The sequence below is a fragment of the Gossypium raimondii genome, chromosome 12 (genome assembly GCF_025698545.1).
Source record: "Gossypium raimondii isolate GPD5lz chromosome 12, ASM2569854v1, whole genome shotgun sequence".
Lineage (NCBI taxonomy): Eukaryota > Viridiplantae > Streptophyta > Magnoliopsida > Malvales > Malvaceae > Gossypium > Gossypium raimondii.
This window is the reverse complement of record NC_068576.1, coordinates 51873215-51891714: the sequence shown is the minus strand read 5'-3', so window position 1 is coordinate 51891714 and position 18500 is coordinate 51873215. Positions and strand designations below refer to the sequence as shown.

The 18500-nt window shown below is 30.9% G+C and overlaps 3 protein-coding genes and 1 non-coding gene across 4 annotated transcripts; 2 read left to right on the top strand and 2 right to left on the bottom strand.

Annotated features, from left to right (window-relative positions):
• LOC105765008 (abscisic acid receptor PYR1) lies at positions 1-984 on the top strand. Its single transcript, XM_012583876.2, has one exon. It carries the CDS (start codon positions 148-150, stop codon positions 778-780), a length of 633 nt encoding a protein of 210 aa, XP_012439330.1. The 5' UTR covers positions 1-147; the 3' UTR covers positions 781-984.
• Positions 985-12742: 11758 nt separating this feature from the next.
• On the bottom strand, positions 12743-12829 carry TRNAM-CAU (transfer RNA methionine (anticodon CAU)). The gene is given in 2 exon segments: positions 12743-12778; positions 12792-12829. It is a non-coding gene; the product is annotated as a tRNA-Met (tRNA).
• Positions 12830-13279: 450 nt separating this feature from the next.
• On the top strand, positions 13280-13621 carry LOC105762262 (uncharacterized). The gene has a single exon (XM_012580143.1). The coding sequence runs from the start codon at positions 13280-13282 to the stop codon at positions 13619-13621; it is 342 nt and encodes a 113-aa protein (XP_012435597.1).
• Positions 13622-14913: 1292 nt separating this feature from the next.
• On the bottom strand, positions 14914-17362 carry LOC105765004 (transcription factor MYC2). The gene has a single exon (XM_052625407.1). It carries the CDS (start codon positions 17174-17176, stop codon positions 15236-15238), a length of 1941 nt encoding a protein of 646 aa, XP_052481367.1. The 5' UTR covers positions 17177-17362; the 3' UTR covers positions 14914-15235.
• Positions 17363-18500: the final 1138 nt, after the last annotated feature.

Sequence of the window (18500 nt, the reverse complement as noted above, 5' to 3'; positions counted from 1 at the left end):
AAGCAACCAACATGAAACCCCCCCTCCACCTGCCTGCTTGGCGCTTTCACTGCCACCCCTCATTTTAACTCCCTCCATCTTTCCCCATCATCGATTCCCTTATAACCCCCTAATAAACCCACGCCTTATCTTCCTCTTCCCTTTTCAATGGCAGTCTCAAAACCCGCTCCTTTCTCTTCCTTCTCCCAAACCACCACTCACCACCTCACCCTTCCCCCCGGCATATCCCACGACGAGTTCCACGACTTAATCCCTTCCATAACTCAGTTGCACACCTACTCAGATGGTCCCGGAAAATGCTCTTCCTTATTAGCCAAACGTATCAGCGCCCCACACGACCTTGTCTGGTCCATCGTCCGCCGTTTCGACAAACCCCAAGCTTACAAACATTTCATCCAAAGCTGTGCCGTTGAACAAGGTTCGCAAATGGTGGTGGGGTGCACGCGTAAGGTCAACGTGATCTCCGGCTTACCTGCTGATACCAGCACCGAGAGACTGGATATTTTAGACGACGAAAGACGGGTCACCGGGTTTAGTATCATTGGAGGGGAGCACCGATTGAGGAATTACCGGTCTGTGACGACTGTACACGGTTTCAATCGTAACGGGAAGATCTGGACCGTCGTTTTGGAATCTTACGTTGTCGATGTTCCGGAAGGTAATACGGAGGAAGACACGCGGCTGTTCGCCGATACCGTTGTGAAGTTGAACTTGCAAAAGCTGGCGTCTGTTACCGAAGGGTTGGCGCGTGATGATGATAATGACGGTAATAATTCATAGTTGATGTTAAAAAAAAACACACGAGGGAAAATATATGTACATATTAAAATGAAAATTTGTCTCTTTTCCTTTTACGGTGAGTTTTTGTGAGTAATTTAAGTTCATAATAAGTTGTCTTTTCCTTTCTGAATTTGGATCAATATGATCCATTGTAAGGGCGTTTGAGTGAGTTTATATATATTCAAGTTTTTAATTTTACAACAATGACCTCTCTTATTTCATATATAATGAATATATTTAGTCAAATTAGTGAAAAAGTTAGTGATTTAAGCGCAGTTTTTACATTTTAGTAAAAAAAATTTCCTTCTAGTCTGTTGATTCAATGTTAGTATTGTTAAACCAAACATTTGATTCTTTCCAGGACGTGCTATATTTCCTTAAACAATGTAAAAGACTGCCTACATTATTAATTTTAAAAAAATGACATTTTCCACTAATTTCACCATTTTATTTAATTTGAGTACTAGTTAGGACCAGTCATAGCAATTCTGACTTTCAAGCGTTGTTTCCATTTTTCAATTATAAGTATTGAATGTTGCAGTAAAGTGAATTAAGGCAAGGGCTGTCTTGTTATATACGTCACCTCGCTCCACCCAAATCCACAATCCGAATATGTGCTTTAGGGTTGAGATTCTCCCCTTCAAATGCATATATTCCGTTGTATGTATGAGCATACCAAAGAAGAAGGTTGGATATGTTGTTGTAATAGAACAGTTAGGGAGGGTAGGTAAAGTAGGGTGTTTTTTCTTGGAAGGTTGAAAAATAGAGAAAAAGGAAGGGGCAGTTGCCTGTAACTTCGCACTTAGTACAGCCACATATTCTATTTTAAACTATATAATAAAAGGTTGCATCTGACCCTACATTATTTCCTGAAATGATATGTTGTTAACCGTTGGATCAGAATCATGCACAATCCATTAACAACATATCAATGATGTTTCATTGTCAGGGGTGGGGTTTCTACTGTCATCATAGTTTAGTTTATGATGCCTTTTTACATGCATGTGCATTTGTTCATTATATTTTGTATTTGGGCTATGACTATTTAACCAAAACTGTCATGCCCTCCATGTTGTTGCTGAATTTCAATTTCAGTTATTTTGGTTGGGATTTATTAGTTATAAATTATGTGAATATATTTTATAGAATTATTCATAATCTTTTTTTTACCCTTGAGTACAAATATATGCAATTCGCATTCTTCACGTTCTCTTACTCTTGCAACAATATAAATATTAATTAAATTATAACTCTATTGACACATAGTTAATTTCTTAATCCACCAAATTAAGGCTATTTTTTATTGATAGAAAGAGATTTGATTTTTTTTGGTTTTTTTTTTATAAAAATAACTCGTTTTTTTTTTACAAAAATGACTTGTCTTTTCAATTAAGTATATAAATGAACCGAGAAAATGGGTGGTGTCAATCTATTTGGCATTACCACCCTACCACGTCAACCAATGATTGACCCGGTTGTTTAAAAAATCATTTTTTTGGTGGTGCCAATGTATTTGGTATCACCAGTATAAATACCCCCTCCAAACGTCAAATAGATTGGCACCACCTGAAAATTTATTTTCCCCCCACAAAATAAAGGTAATACAAGTATTGGAGGGGATATTTATACTGGTGCTGGCGTCAAATACATTGGTACCACAAAAAAAATGATTTTTTAGATAATTGGGTCGATCATTGGTTGACATGGCAAGGTAGTGATGCCAAATAGATTGGCACCACCTATTTTCACTGTTTATTTTAGGTCATTTATATACTTAATTGAAAAGGTAAGACATTTTTGTAAATAAAAAAATAAGGTATTTTCATAAAAAAAAAAGCTTCTTTTTTAAAAAAAAAAAATCAAGGGAAGAAACGAAAGGAAGGGAAGGGGTTGACTCCGACGATCATAAATGAAATTTGAGTTGAACTGAAATCAGCTTTGTGTCAGTGTATTCAATTGGCGGCCACCTAAATTTCACCAAATCTGCTACAATAACAAAGCAATGTCTGCCCTCAGGCCTCAACTGGTGTCTTTTTATTTCTCTTAACTATTTAAAATATTTTCTAAGGCTTAATTATGCTTTAAGTCTCTGTTCTCTTTTTATTTTTATAATTTAGTCCTTTTATTTTACTTCAAGGAATCTAATCACTATACTTTTCAGATTTAAAAATACAAGTTCAATTATTAACATTGTTAATTTTTTGTTAAATTCAAGTTTATTACCATACTTTTTTAATTACAAGATTACCAAGTGAGTTTTTATTTATTTCAAAATGTCTAATAAATTTACAAAAATATTTAAGCATGTTAACGATTGGACTTTTGAAATTTAAAAAGTAAAGGAACTAAATTTCGAGAAATATAAATAATAACTAAATTCTAAATTTACTAAAAGTATAGGAACTTATGACACCTTTTAGACATTTTCTAATATTCGAAGCCGTCCTTTAATATCTCGATGTGATGAGTGAACTGAGGCATGTTCCTTACATCTCCTTCAATCGTTTTTTGTCTTTGATTATTGAGTCTGGGTGAGCGTAGGGGTGACTACTTAAAGGTCGGTTTGTTAATTAATGTCATATTTATTAGTTTACGTATACGTACAACACCATCTTCAGAGCCTAAAAGTTCAATGATTGGCTGTTTTACTTCCTTTCCTTTTTATCGGTAAAACAACTTCAATTTCTCTCGATTTTGAATAAATTAGTTTTTTTATAAAAAAATTTTATTAATTTTGAAAATAAATAATTAAAAGATAGTTATTAATTTGTATATAATTTTAATTAGTTTAATAATAAATTTAGTTCTCAAAGTCAACATATTATATCAATTTGATATTGATTTAATAAATTTAGCTCACAATATTTTTGTATTGTGTAAGCGTTAAAGTTTAATTTGTTGAATTGTTAGAATAAAAATCAATTTGATAAAATATATAAATATTAATGGCTAAATTTATTATTATACCAATCAAAATTATGTACATTTGATGAAATTGTTTATATAATGATCATTGTCCTTAGTTACTTACTTTTAAAATTAATTTTTTTAAATTGTTTCAAATTTTGTTTAGACTGTGTTTGAAAAGAACTTATCTAGTGATTTCTTGTAATTATATAAGGATGATATTTTGGGTAATCATTATACTTGGTGAGTCCCATCGAATTAGATGTAATTGGAGCACCCCAATTACACTTCCCAATTTTAGGAGGAAAATGAGAGTTGAATTAATTATGTAGGTAATTACACCCAAATTCAATTTTAAAAATTATTTTATACAAGTTATACAAATTACATTATAAGCATGAATACGTATGAGTGCTTGGGATGATAATAGCAAAAAAATTCTTATATTATAAAAATGATTTGTATATCTTATAGAGTTATAACAAAAAATGATAATAATCAATTCTAAAATGTAACACCCCCAACCTGTATCCCTCACCGGAACCGAGTTACAGAGCATTACCGGAGATTTCAGATCAAACAAACAGAAATCTCAAACATTTTATATCATCAAAACAAGTCATCAAGCATCGTTTTAATCTAAAGTATAAACTCTCAAAAATAGATATTATAACTTCATTTACAATCAAACCATAAAATAACTAATATTTAGACACTCTAGGTACATGCCGACACAAAGAAATAAAACATCGCCATATTTGAGTTCGGGATCGTTTTTGGATGCTGCATCAGCGATCAAACTTAAGTACTTAACCTGCGCCCGAAAAACAAAACCGTACGCTGAGTAAAAACTCAGTGGTATTTCTGTAATCTGAATATTTAAAAATAAAACAATATAATATGTATAATAAAATGTTAAGCACAATTGAACATTTAAAATCACACAATACTCAATTTTCATCACTTGCTATATATAATACCTTTCCATAATTTATTCACGTATCTAGGGGTGAGCATTCGATCGAATCGAATCGAAAATTTTCGAGTTAATCGAGTTTTCGAATCTCATTTTATCATCCTAACTTTATTTGAAGTTTTCTCGAACTGAGTCGAGTGAGATGGAATTCGAATCGAATTGAATCGAATATATTTGTTCGAGTTAAATTTTAAAAAATAATTTTGGGTCCTTGTAACCACTGTCACCCATCGTAATAAAATTTGTCCATCTTAATCAAAATTTTATTAACTTTCATCACCTCATAATTTATTTATTAATTTTTATATCTTGGTTAGCTTCTTTGCTTGCTTAGTTGTTTCAATTATCTTGATTCTTATCACTATGTATTTTGGAATTAAAAATATATTAAATGTAAAAATATGATTTTTTAATAAAAGTTATTTTAAAAATAAAATGTGAAATTGATACCAATAGAAAATTTCAACAAGAATAATTTATGGCATAATTAATAATTCAATTTTAATATAAATATTCAATATGACTAAACAATTCAATAATATAAATAATATAAAATGTGAAATTTAATTTAATAATATAGATAGTAGATATAAATAAAATTCTTACTATTTATGTTTAGTGATTTTTTTTGGATAATTTTGATTTTTTATTTGAGAGTAAAGGGTGAGAAGTAAAAGTTTAGAGGGAAAATAAAAAGTTTTTGGGAATAAAAGTTTGAGGGAAAGTAAATAGGGGGTAAAATTTTGGAGGGAAAATATTGAAAAAAAATTGGAGGGGGGAGGGTTTGGGGTAGATAAGAGGTGGGATGGGAAGAGAATAGAAGTTTTAGGGGAAAAGTGGGAGGGAGTAAAAATTTTGGGGGAAAATAAAAGGTTTTGAGGGTTTTGGGGAGTAAAATTTTGAGGAAAAATAAATGGGAGAGTAAAATTTTGGTGGGAAATGGATTTTGGGTAAATTGGGGGGTTGGGAGGGGAGGGGAGTAAAAGTTTTTGGGGGAAAGTGGGAAGGAGTAAGAGTTTTGAGGGAAAAGTAAAAAGGTTTGGGACTTTGGGGTAAAAATATAAAATATTAGAATTTGATATTTGAATTCGAAAACTCAACTTGATTCGAACTCAAAATTTGAAAAAAAAATTCGATTTAATTCGAATAACTAGATTCGTTTAACTCAAAATTCAAATTTTTTTTCGATTTTTTCGAGTCGAATCGAGTTTTGCTCACCCCTACACGTATCATTTAAGCAATAGCACTATCTATTCCACAATCAATTTATGAGTATATAACTCGTGTATTCCATGTATTTACAACATATTTCACATTCTATTTTCAGTTTACTATCTCATATTCTTATTCTTGGCCCAAAGTAGATTTTATAGAACACACCGGATATACGGAACAAATACAGAGGTGCATTGTTATGCACTAATGAACAGAGAGCATTGAAATGCTATACAGAGAACACAGATGTGCTAAATATTAGAGAGTACTGACGTGCTAATAATCAGAGAGCGCGCTAGAGTTCCTTAATAGCATGTCACTAATATCCCAGTAGTTCTAAATTCCATCTACTTGGGCATTAAGACTGAATTTTATACATATAAAAAAATAATTCAATTATCATATTTGCATAATTTCACATTTACACATATATATTCATAATATATATTCCACTTTAATTCAACAAATATAATTTCATCACATATCAAGATAATCTATTTCAATTGTAAAAAAAAAAACAATAATTCTCACATCAATCACTTACCATAACATTTAATTAAAAATACAACAATTAATAATTAGATTCGGATTATAGAAATACAAACCAGGAATTCCGAGCTATTCGACGTTGACTATATTTTTCCCCTTTTTTAGTCAAGAATTCCGATACGACGCTAGCTACGGAATTAAAACAATTAAAAATCATCAATACAACACCATTCAATCTCACATTAAATATTTCAATTTTTACTCAATATTTACCTAAATTCCAATTTAGTCCCTAAACCAAGACTAACTTTTATTCTCAAAACTAATTTCATATTTTCATTCCATTCCCACTTTAAACTAATTTAACTCTCTAATTTCACCATAAACCTCTAATTTTGAAATTCTCTCAATTTAGTCCCTATTAATTCAAAACTTATGTTTTATTTTACAAATCAACCCTTTACTAACTTCTAACTTGAAATTCAATCAATTTAACCCCTAATTCATCGATTAATTCAACATGAACAACATCTAAAATTTACAAACTTTCAAAATTTCAACTTAAATCAATTAGTATTTTGTTTTAGGATTCCAAAACTCAAAACTTATAAGAAAATGGATTAAATTGACTTACCAAATTACGTTTGAACCTCAAAACCCCAATTCTCCTTTTTATATTTTCTTTCTCCTTTCTCCTTCTCTGTTTCGTTTTTCAATTCTGTTTCTTTTCTTCTTTTCTATTTGTTTTATATATATATATAATAATATAATATTTTAATAATATAGTTAATATAATACTTATTTATTAAGTAAATAAATATAATATACATATTAACTAAAATATCTCAATATTTCTTTAGTTATGCCGTCTCAACTTTAGAAAAAGGCATAATTGATTATTTGGTCTTTTAACTTTTCTTTAATCTTTAATTAAAATTTTATCCCTATTGCAATTTAATCCTTTTTAATCAATTAACCATCGAAACGTTAAAATTTCTTAACGAAACTTTAATACTACCCGAATGACACTCCGTAAATATTTATAAAAATATTTTCGGCTCAGTTTATAATATCGAGGTCTCTATACCTCGTTTTCGACCCAATTTACCTAATAATTTCTTTTAAATCACAAAATTCACTAATTCAAAAATATTTCTAAAATTACGCTTAACTTATAATTATTAATTAATAAATTTTTTAACTTTTCATCGAATTTAGTGATCTCAAATCACTATTCGACACTCTGAAAATTGAGCGTTACATAAAAACTTTTTAAATTTATTATTAAAAATTTATATGTTATAAAAGTGTTATAATATATTGGACATATCTTATATATGTGTTCATGCTATATATTTTAAAATAATATAATTATTCATAAAAAATGTTATAAATTTTTTATCATAACTTATTGATAATTTTTCCCTAAAGCTATGATAAAAATTATATTATTTATAAGAAATGTTATGAATTTTTGGACAATTTATAAAAACTTTTTTATAGAGGTTATATATTATAAATTCTATATTGTTTTTACTTAATTTACGTATTGTAAAAGGGATATAACTTATCATAAGTTTTTCTTCAAATTACGTTTATACATTTTTTTTAATTAAAGCTACAAACTATATGGATTGTGAACCAAAATATTATAATGTCGATACTAATTATACAAATAGAAAAAGTTTTGTTGCACCATATCATGGGGTATGATACCATTTGAGAATTGTGCTAGACACAAGCACCATAGACAGCTCGAAAACTCTTTAATTTGAAACATTTAAGGCTTCGAAATGCGGTTGAGAAGATATTTGGTGTTTTAAAAAAACATTTCCCATATTAATATTACCTTAGTATAGCATAAAAAAAAGTTGGATCGTACTAGCTTGTTACATGTTTCATAACTTCAATTATAAGTGGAATTAAGATGATCCATACTTTGAAAAGATCTTGATAATCTTGATGATGAACACAGTTAAGGACCAACAAATGATAATAAGTAGCATATGATAAATATTAAAGAAGGCGTAACCCACCAAATATACGCTAGAATAATGAGGTAAAATTCAATATAATGTTTATTTTTCTTGTTATTTTTATTAGAAATTGTATTATTAACTACTTTTGTTAGTAATGCATATGATGATTTGATTTTAGTTTTATTACTTGTTTAGAAATTATCTTTATCACACTAATAAGTTTTATAATAATTAATATTTTAAAACTATAAATTATGTAACTGTGAAATTACAATTTTACTACCAAACATGACACATAAAATTACGATGTAATTACACTATATTAATTAAACGTGTCTAATGAATTATAATTCTTTATAATTATAAAATAATATATTTAGATTTTAATTCAATTAATTTACATTGTAATTTAAAAAAAATTTTACCATTTTAGGTGTAAAATTAAAGAGAAGCAATTATGACGTGGACATCGCCATCATCTATTGGGAATACAGAGATATGGATGCATTTAATTTTCGGTTAGAAAACCATAGATAGGCGTAGGCCGGTTAATTTTTAACTTCTTTTATATTCTTAATTATTCTCAATAAATAATCGATACCCTATTTAAAAAAAATGCAAAAAAATAATGTGTTTTAATATACTCAAGCTCACATCTTTTTACATTGATAACAATGTCTATGCCAATCAAGTTAAGACTCAATCGACATGCCCATACATTTCTTAATAATTCAAATATACAATTTTGTTTTCTTTCAATATTTATTTATATTTTAATTTTTATAATTTATATATATTATTCTAATTAAAATATACATAAACTTTTAAGAATTGGAAATGCATTCTTTAATATTATCTAAATACATGACCTTCAATATTTATATTATAATTTTTTATATAATTTAATAATTTGGTTCTTATAATATTAGTAGTTAGTATAAATAGATTAAGGAGGATGAATGGATTGTTCGGACCAAATAATGTCTGGATCACGGATAATTCCAACCACCAGTGGATGAAATTGATTTAAAGATAGAATTGAGGGACTAGACAGGTGGATTTTCATTTAATTTCATCAACGATGGGTTTAGATTTAAACCGCACCCTCCTACCTAAATTTTTCTACAAAATATCCTTCTTTTAATTTCATTACCTTTATATATATATATATATATATATTACTTATAATTTATAAATCTTTATAAAAACACAACATTTTAACTAGTTCTTTAAAACTTTTGTAAACTATTTTTTTTATATATTTTAACTTTTATAAGATTTCATAATACGTAATAATGGTATAAAAATATATAATAGGTATAATGATAAATTTAGCCTTCAATTTTACTCATTTTAGCTAAATTTGATTTCAATCTTTTAAAAATAGTCAAATTACTTCTTTTTTTGATGAAAATGTTGACAAAAACATAATTTTTTTTAACAATGCTGACGTGATAACCTATAACACCCCTATACCGACCCATATATCAAATAAAAGCACTGGGATGTTACAGTGTTGCCAGAACAACTTTGACGATCTCACGTCAATTAATCACTATAAAACTCAAATTATATCAAAACACTTGCAATAACTTATATACATGTCATATTCTATAACCCTCTTCAAGCCTCGGTGGTAAGATGAGATGAGATGCGTTGAAATCCCAACATGAATCTAGAGCTTCTATTACCTATGCCTTTAAAACATATGTTAAGCTCATGAAAGCTTAATAAGTACCCCAAGAATTCAAATCTCATTTTTTACCACTACAATAATCCCTGAATATATCTTAATAATCAATTGAGTATATTTTAATAATTAAAAGATCATTCCGTATTTATAGGATTCATTATTACCATAATTCACTATTTTTATCCTTTCATGGATTGATAGGAACAAAACTTTTACCAGTCTAACTCACTACATTATCACTTCACAGTTTAACGAAATTGTTATCAAAATCCTTTACTTGTTATCTCACTGTGTAACAGAAAATTTTCATTAGAACTTGCTTACCATAACTTTTTTATTTTATCATTACCCTTTATTATTCAACAGAGGTCCAACATAGACTTAATAGAACGTATAGAATACATGGAAACAGTACAATAACAGAACAAAGTAGCACCGAAGTGCAATGCACAACGGGACAACACCGAAATGTGTAATCAGAACAAAGAGCACGCTAGGTGTTTCTTTAATGGCATGCCATCTATATCCTAATAGTTTTTATCTTGTCTACTTTAGGCAATTGAGGCGGAAATCACTTCATTTATACATTTCAAAATAGAATTTGTATATTTTGAATTTATTTCAATTTAGCCCTTATTGTAACAACTCAGTAAACAGGAATACCGACTTTCTTTGACACTCAAAACATAATTCATTATCTTATAAAATTTCATATTCACTAATAAAATTTACCATAGCTTCCCACATTCCACTTTTTCATATTTCACAATTTAGTCCTTTTCTTTTCCATAATTCTTTCGTTTCACCAAAATAGTTCACATAATAAAAATAATTTATTACTAGCTATTCTTTGTAATTCAATCTCACTATCACTTTTCATACATATACCATTTCATCACACTTTCTTACACATTCTATTTATCCATATAATATTTCATAATTTAAATATAATTTTATATTTTTCAATTTAATCATGATTTGAATTTCATAAATACATTCTATTTATCCATATATTTTTCACATATCAATTTCTATGTATTTCACTTCTATTATTTCCTCCACATATTTTTCAAGTTTGACAATTTACTCCTTGTCATGATATAAATTTCATATATTTCCACAATTTCACATTTTACAATACTTTATGCATATTTCATCTTCATTAAACTTTTATCATATTTTCCTTATTCACATATTAAATTGTTTCGCACTTTATTTTACTAATTTACCACAAAACTTCACAAAGTCTACATTTTAATCCTTAAAAAACAAGAGAATCCATAGGTACATACCTTTTCCAAACTCAAATCACTTGCTCTTCCTTTTTACTCATCACTTGATTCACTTTTTCAATCTCTTTCTTCAACATTATATCAAAACATAAAACTTTTCATGAGTAGTCTTCACTTTAACATATTTTCTAACAAGATTAAACTCGAAAACAATATGAAACCTTAACATTGGAATCAAGCTTTACCTTGATTTTATCTCTCCTCCAACTTTTCTTTTATTGAATCTAAATTGATATTCTTACTCTCCCTAGTCTCCTTATCATTTTTCTCTCTTAGTGGTTATGGAAATTCCTTTGATTTTTAGGTGAAAAATGGTGAATTTTTATGGAAAAGATCAAATTGCAAAAAAAAAAGTAAAACTTTCTTTTCCTCAAGAATGGTGGGCGTGAGTTGAAAGAAAGATGGAGAAATTTTCATCATCCTAATTAAATAAAAAAAACATATTATATTAAAATAATAATAAAACAATTTAAAAATAATTTTAACCAACCAAAATCTAACACCAATATTCATAATTATCATGATGTTTCATGATAATTATCTTGATTGAAAAAAGACTATGACTATTTTACCCTTCAACATTCTCTACAATTCATTCATTGAATCATCACTCAATTTGGTAAAACTATGATTTAGTCCTTCATCTTTCCCCACTTAATCAAATTGGTCCCTGCACACCAATTTCTTGTCATAATAAATTGGGTTATTTTCACTTTCGGTCCTTCAACTTTCTTATATTTATGCTTCAACCCCTTAAATTTTGAATAATTATACCTAAACCTCAAAACTTTTTAATCTTTACGATTTAGTCCTTACTTTAATTTAGTGTACCACAATATACTTTAAATCTTCTCTTTTATCACTTCCATTTCATTATTTTACTTTATCGAGAAATCAATTGTACACAATCTCGATTTATTACTGCTTTTAAAGTATAACAATTTTAGGGGGTTACATAACCCGTATGGCGCTCTATGTGTACTACATCCTGACAAGACACCATTTGTTATAAATACCACATTAATAAATAATTTAAAATTTATAAAATATTCAATATACATAGTTAAAAAAAATTAGCATGAAATACATGTGGGTTGTCATACGACCATGTTTAACAAGTTAACGTTTTAATCAATGTTTAAAGCTAAATTTAGTTAAAACATGGTCAATTTGATAGAAGAGATAAATATTAAGGGCTAAACTTATATTAAATAAAAATTATATAATATTTAAGGTGAATCAAGCATGAATGGAAAATTTTCTTTTATAAGACCAAATTCAAGTGTAAAAATTTTAGATAAAATGCAAATTCGGGTGGAAATCGGAATGGAAGGCATGAAAATCAAATGAGTGAAAGCGAGCCCGTTGGCCGTTGCCATCCCTGTATATAACAAAAATTAAAAAAAATTTCTGGGGTGAGAGAGGCTCGAACTCTCGACCTCAGGATCACTCAAATAAGCTATGAGACCTACGCGCTAGCCAACTGCGCCACCACCCCAGTGCTGTTCATTGATTGCTAAATTATGTATTAAAGTATGTAATTTTATTAAAGCAGTTTGTTCGACTTCAATGAATAATACGACAGTCAAATTCACAATTAGAACAGGAAAGGTGATGAAATGATAGCTTATTTGAGTTTATTAGAAAACATTAAATTACGAAATTTATCTGAGTATCTTAATTGCCTTTATCATTAGTTGTTCGTAGCTGTAACCAAACATAGAAAAGAAAAAAAAAAGAACAATTTGTTGGTTTTAAATTTATACCCAAAGCTGTATAAATTACCAAATTAGAAACTTATCTGTAAATTCCACCCTGCTATCTCTTTCTTTCTTTTTTCTGAACATCACCTCTAAAGCTATATTAAAGCCTGAATGTAAATACCCTCCATTGCTTTTCTCATCCGCTTCCTTCTCTAAATATTAAACATTTGGAGGAATAAAAAGCTATGAGTTTCAACTGCTTGACTTTTCAGGTTCTGGAAGAAAGCGACTCGATCAATGAGAAGGACCCATTTGGTAAACAAAAGAAAGTGACATTTTGTTGTGTAAGTAGAACATGGTCCGGGCATTATGAGCAAATCAGAAGTGAGGCAATGCCGGCGACTGGTGATCCAAAGAAGATAAAGAAGGGTCATCGCCGCTTAAATACCATTCATACCATCTATGAATCTAAAGGTTATGAAGATGACGCCCAACCAAGGCTGACGAGGAGCTGTGGGATGAGAAGGGATTGGAGCTTCGAGGATTTAAGCGATGAAAAGATGAGAAAAGAGATGAGTGTAGTGTAGGTTGACAGATATTAATACAATATCCCATGCATGCCTCTGTAAAATTAATTAATAAAATTTAAACCCTATTCATTTCTTTCTTTATGCTCTAATTTGGTTCCAGGTTTTTCATGTTTTCATGTCATTTTCATTCTGCTTTTTATTTATTATCGAATTTAGTGAATTATATATATAAATATAAAAACGTGATTGTTGGCAAAATAAAGCTGATCGAAAATCCTATGAAAGTATCCATAATAACCAAAGAATATTTAATATTTTTCATGGAATTCCGTGAATCGAATCATATCTAACGTTGAAATCTTTGTATTGTACTCCAAATCCGAATAGAAGGGACCGTTGTGTCATAAAAAAAAAAAAAAAACCCTTCTCTCTTCAAGATATTCCATTAGGTTTTCTGTGTTTTAACAGGAGTAGAATGAGACAGAAACTTGATAGTTTTTTACTAGTCCCGTGATTCATCAAACCCGCACAGTGATAGCATTTTCCTTGCCAGCTATGGTGTCTTTTAAAAAAAAAAAAATTCTCGACTTCCTGGAACAGATATGTGATTCTCCATTGCTTCATCTTTCAAACATTCAATGATTATAGTACTAGAATCGCCGCCCCTACTTTATGCCTACATTCATTTAACAGCTAACGTTGAAATAAGAAAAAAAGGTTTTGAAGAATACCATTAAGATTTCATATATGGCATGATCCAACAATTTATGCCTTGAATGGAAATAACTCATCAATTTACGTCAACTATCAACGTTTGCACTTGATAGCCTGATGCGAGTTCAACAATTCCGTTTCAAAATTTGCTCATGTATTCGTGGTTAAATTACTTGTCATCCAACCATGTGTTAAACGTTCCGACCCTTGTTTTACTGTAACAGTGGCATTAAAATTCCAGTACCGTGATTGAGTTGTTAATTATTGGAGACGGGTCGAAATTAGAATTTGGTTTATAATGCCACCAGCAAACATAACTTTCCAATATGTTGAAAAAGGACGTGCCTACAGCCCATAGCCACATGTTCAGAGCTGCAATCTAATCGAAGCACAAACAAACAAAAGAAGTTAAATTTTATTCGACGTGATTTCATTCTTTTGTTATAAAAATGATTGATGAACAACAATCTGGGTACGCAGTTTCAGAGGGGATAGTATCACGAAATGTCGGTGCATATTTGGCATGTGATGAATTATTATGTGGCCCAGCATTTTTGGTATGACGAAGCAATTAAAATACAAGTAAATAAAAATAAAAATAATGCATGTGAGTGTAGGAACAGAGATACAAAATCTCAGTGAAAAGGTGTACCATGCATACTTCATTTCCCAGCACATACCAAGATTTAATACACACAAAAAAAGGGGGCTATTTCAGTTGACACCTAAACCAACCTACAAACCAGTTAAGATCCTCCGATTAAATATTCTAACAGTACGAAGAACAAACTGAAACAGTGTTTTACAGAGCTAGGGTTGGGTTGGGTTGTGTTGTGTGCTACCAGGAGCCTTAAAATGTCCCGGAGCCCTGCAGCCATTTTTATCAATCAAACTGCAGTCCTTTTTATCTCCGATCAATCTCTATCCCCATTGCTTATTATAGCTCTGCTTCATGCTCTATATCTCACTTCCGATTTTGGATATTAGAGCTAGCCTGAGCTGCTCCTGTGTGTAAAATGGGTTCCCCATCTTTACGGTGGCTTGTTGGATCATCAAGTCATTCACCACCGTCACACTAGCGTGCTGCACATCAAGATTTAATTCCTTTAAAGCAGCCATTAACCTTGCTGCCGGATGGTTCTTTCTCTTGCATTGGATTCGAATCATTGCGTCCCACCCGATAACCTTCACTTCGGTTTCCAATTCTATCAGTCTATTCCCAAGGTGGTTCGATGTCTTGGGGTTTTGTGGGGATGAATCTTTCTTTGCCAGCTCTTTCTTCATTGCTTCTAATTGTTTCTGCAACTCTTGTTTCTCTGATTCTGCATCTTGTACCTTTGTGCTAAGCTCGTTAATATACGAAATAGCATCACCGAGGAGTGATGCTTTATCCATCTTGGACACGTTAGGTACCACGGCACGCAAGGCGTAAAACCTCTGGTTAAGCTTCTCCCTTCTTTGACGCTCAGCTTCGACGTGATTCAGAGGCTCTTCTCTACCATTAGCCGGCTTTCTCCCTCGTTTCCTAGGCTTCTTTTCAGGCTCCAAAGGTTTGACACATTCAGCTTCTTTAACGACGGAAGCTTCAATATCAGAGTTATCTGAATCTCCAGCACCTCCACTGGATTTCATCATACCAGAAGAAGGCAAGACTACAGCAGAAGAAAAGGAAAGCATCCCATCTTCATGACTCCCTCTGGAAGTGGGGGATGTCTTCTTCTTATTCTCCTCCACCACATTCCCACTCCTCTTACTCTCACCAAAATTCAGTGTCTCCTCGGATTCTGGTTTGAACAGGTGAGAAGAATTCCCATTCCTCACACTGTAACTCCCATCAAAACCATAATCGGAGAAATTCAAGCCGAAGTTCTGACTCTGCCGCTGTTGAATGGAGCTGGGATTCTCGGTTAAACTACTGGAACTCGGATTGTCATGGAACTGAATTGACTTTTCAATCTGCTGGTTTTGATTATTGTTATGGCTTTCCTTATATTCGACCCCGCTATTTGGATCACTGATCCAAAGCGAAGATGGATCATTTTCGCCTTCATCAGCAATATTATTACACATAGACAAATAACCAGCTTCAATTCCGTTATTGAAATTAAATAAAACCCGAACCTTATTCATCAGACCTGAGCTTTGCGTGATAAGTTCTGTTGAGCCCAGTTCAACCACCCCGTTTGCAGACGGTATGCAGACCATGGTTTGCAAACCAAAAACCTGCCCTTGCCTCACTCGCTCGCACGTCGAACTAGCTAATCGCTCCGACCCAACAACCCAAACCGGAGTAGAATTGAAAAGAGCCTGTCCCGGCAGCCCGCCGCCGTTGACGAAAGACTGCGTCATCGAAACTAAAAAGAACCACTCGGTATCGGTGACTTCTTCGTCGACAGCATCATCGGTGGGGGCTGTGGAACCGGAAATCAAAGAGTTAAGCTCTCTAAGCACTTTTTTACGGTGCTCTTGCTCCGCAACTGCAGACGAAGTTTTCAACTTCCTTTTCCCTTTATCTTCTTCGCCCTTGTAATACCCATCGCCCCATCCAAGTACAGCGGGGCCAGAGTAATCGTAGGAGGACTGCCAGAAAATAGCGTAAGTCCAACACTCGTGGGCGCCTTCGATAAGAGCTTGGAGACGCTGCTGGAGAGTTTCTTGATTGAAAAGAGCAACGGAGGGGTGAGATTGGGGAGCCACAGAGGACTTCAAAAGGTCGGGAGCACCACTGGCAGCAGCAGCAGCAGAAGAAGCAACAACAGCCGGTGTGGAAGTGGATGCAGAGGATTGCGGCGGAGGCTGCCATAAAGCAGAAAGATCAGAACTCATAAAAGCTTCCATAACCGATGCGTTATCGTCCGTCCAAAGATTCATCGTCGACGCAAATCGATAGTCAGTCATAACCTAAAATTTAACCGGATTGTGAAATTCTTTTCCTTTTTAACCAAAGGAAGTAGATTTTTGTGGCCGGGAAGCAGATGAAGAATGTAGGGATGGTGGGAAATGGGAATAGGGGATAAAATAAAATAAAAATTTATTTTATTTGAGGTTGCGTTTGGGGTTGCGATTTCATTTTGGGGCCAAAACTGATTTGTTTTTTCTTTTTCTTTTTAGGGGGGTTCTACGAAGGTCAGGTTCGATCGAGAGCCGATTTTCAGAACCCTTGGCTCTTTTTGGTCCTAAGTTTTTTTTCTCACTTTCGTCCCTAATATTATCAATCGTTTTCAGTTCAGTCCTTTAAATGTTCAAAAAACTGTTGAAACATTCAACCACGTGTCATGCTAAAACATTTGTACAAAAATTCACACATTTAAATGAAATTTAGTAAATTTCCTCAACATATATAAACAAGTAAAACAATCTACTCACACATTTAATGCTAAAAATTCTATCACATACGTATGTATTTAAAAATACCACATGATAAGTAAAAAAATGTATTGTTCAAAACTAAGAATAATAAACATATGCAATATGTATGAAATTTTAAAAAATAAAATTGTGAGTAAAATGAAATTAAATAAGTAAATATATAATGTTAATAACAATAAATGCGCTCCAATTATTTATCATGGTATTGTTATTTTTCTATAGCACGTCAAAAGATATCATGTTGATGAAAGAATATTTCAATATTAAAAATTGATTATAAAAAATTTAATATCGAGTTAACTTGTGAAACAACTCAATCAATTACGTTATTTATACTAGTAATTCTATCACAAGTGTACGTATATGGGCACCGCATATTTAGAACACGAATATGAGCTTAAAACAACATCCAATAAAAATAAAACATATGGTTTGAAACTAATAACAACATTACATATTATATGTACGAAATTAAATTAAAAATTTTATTTTAAATAAATTGTGAGTAAAAATAAACTTATTGTGTGTGGAAAAATATGTAAATATTTTATATATGCAGAAAAATAAATGAAAATAATTAAGTTGAAGTTTTGGACATCGTTGTGTTTTAATTTTTATTATTATGTGTGTAATTTTTGTGTATAATTATATACCTGTTTTATAATATTTGGTTGGTTAGTGTCTAACAATTATTTAATCAAATATTTAATTTTAAATAGATTATGAAACTTTTGATATAAGTGAAAAATAATATGTAAAAATATATTTGTGAAAAATTATGTAAAAACAAAACAATATTTTAAGTTAAAATTGAGATTTTAAATATTAATTTCAAAATTTTTTGCGTACGCAA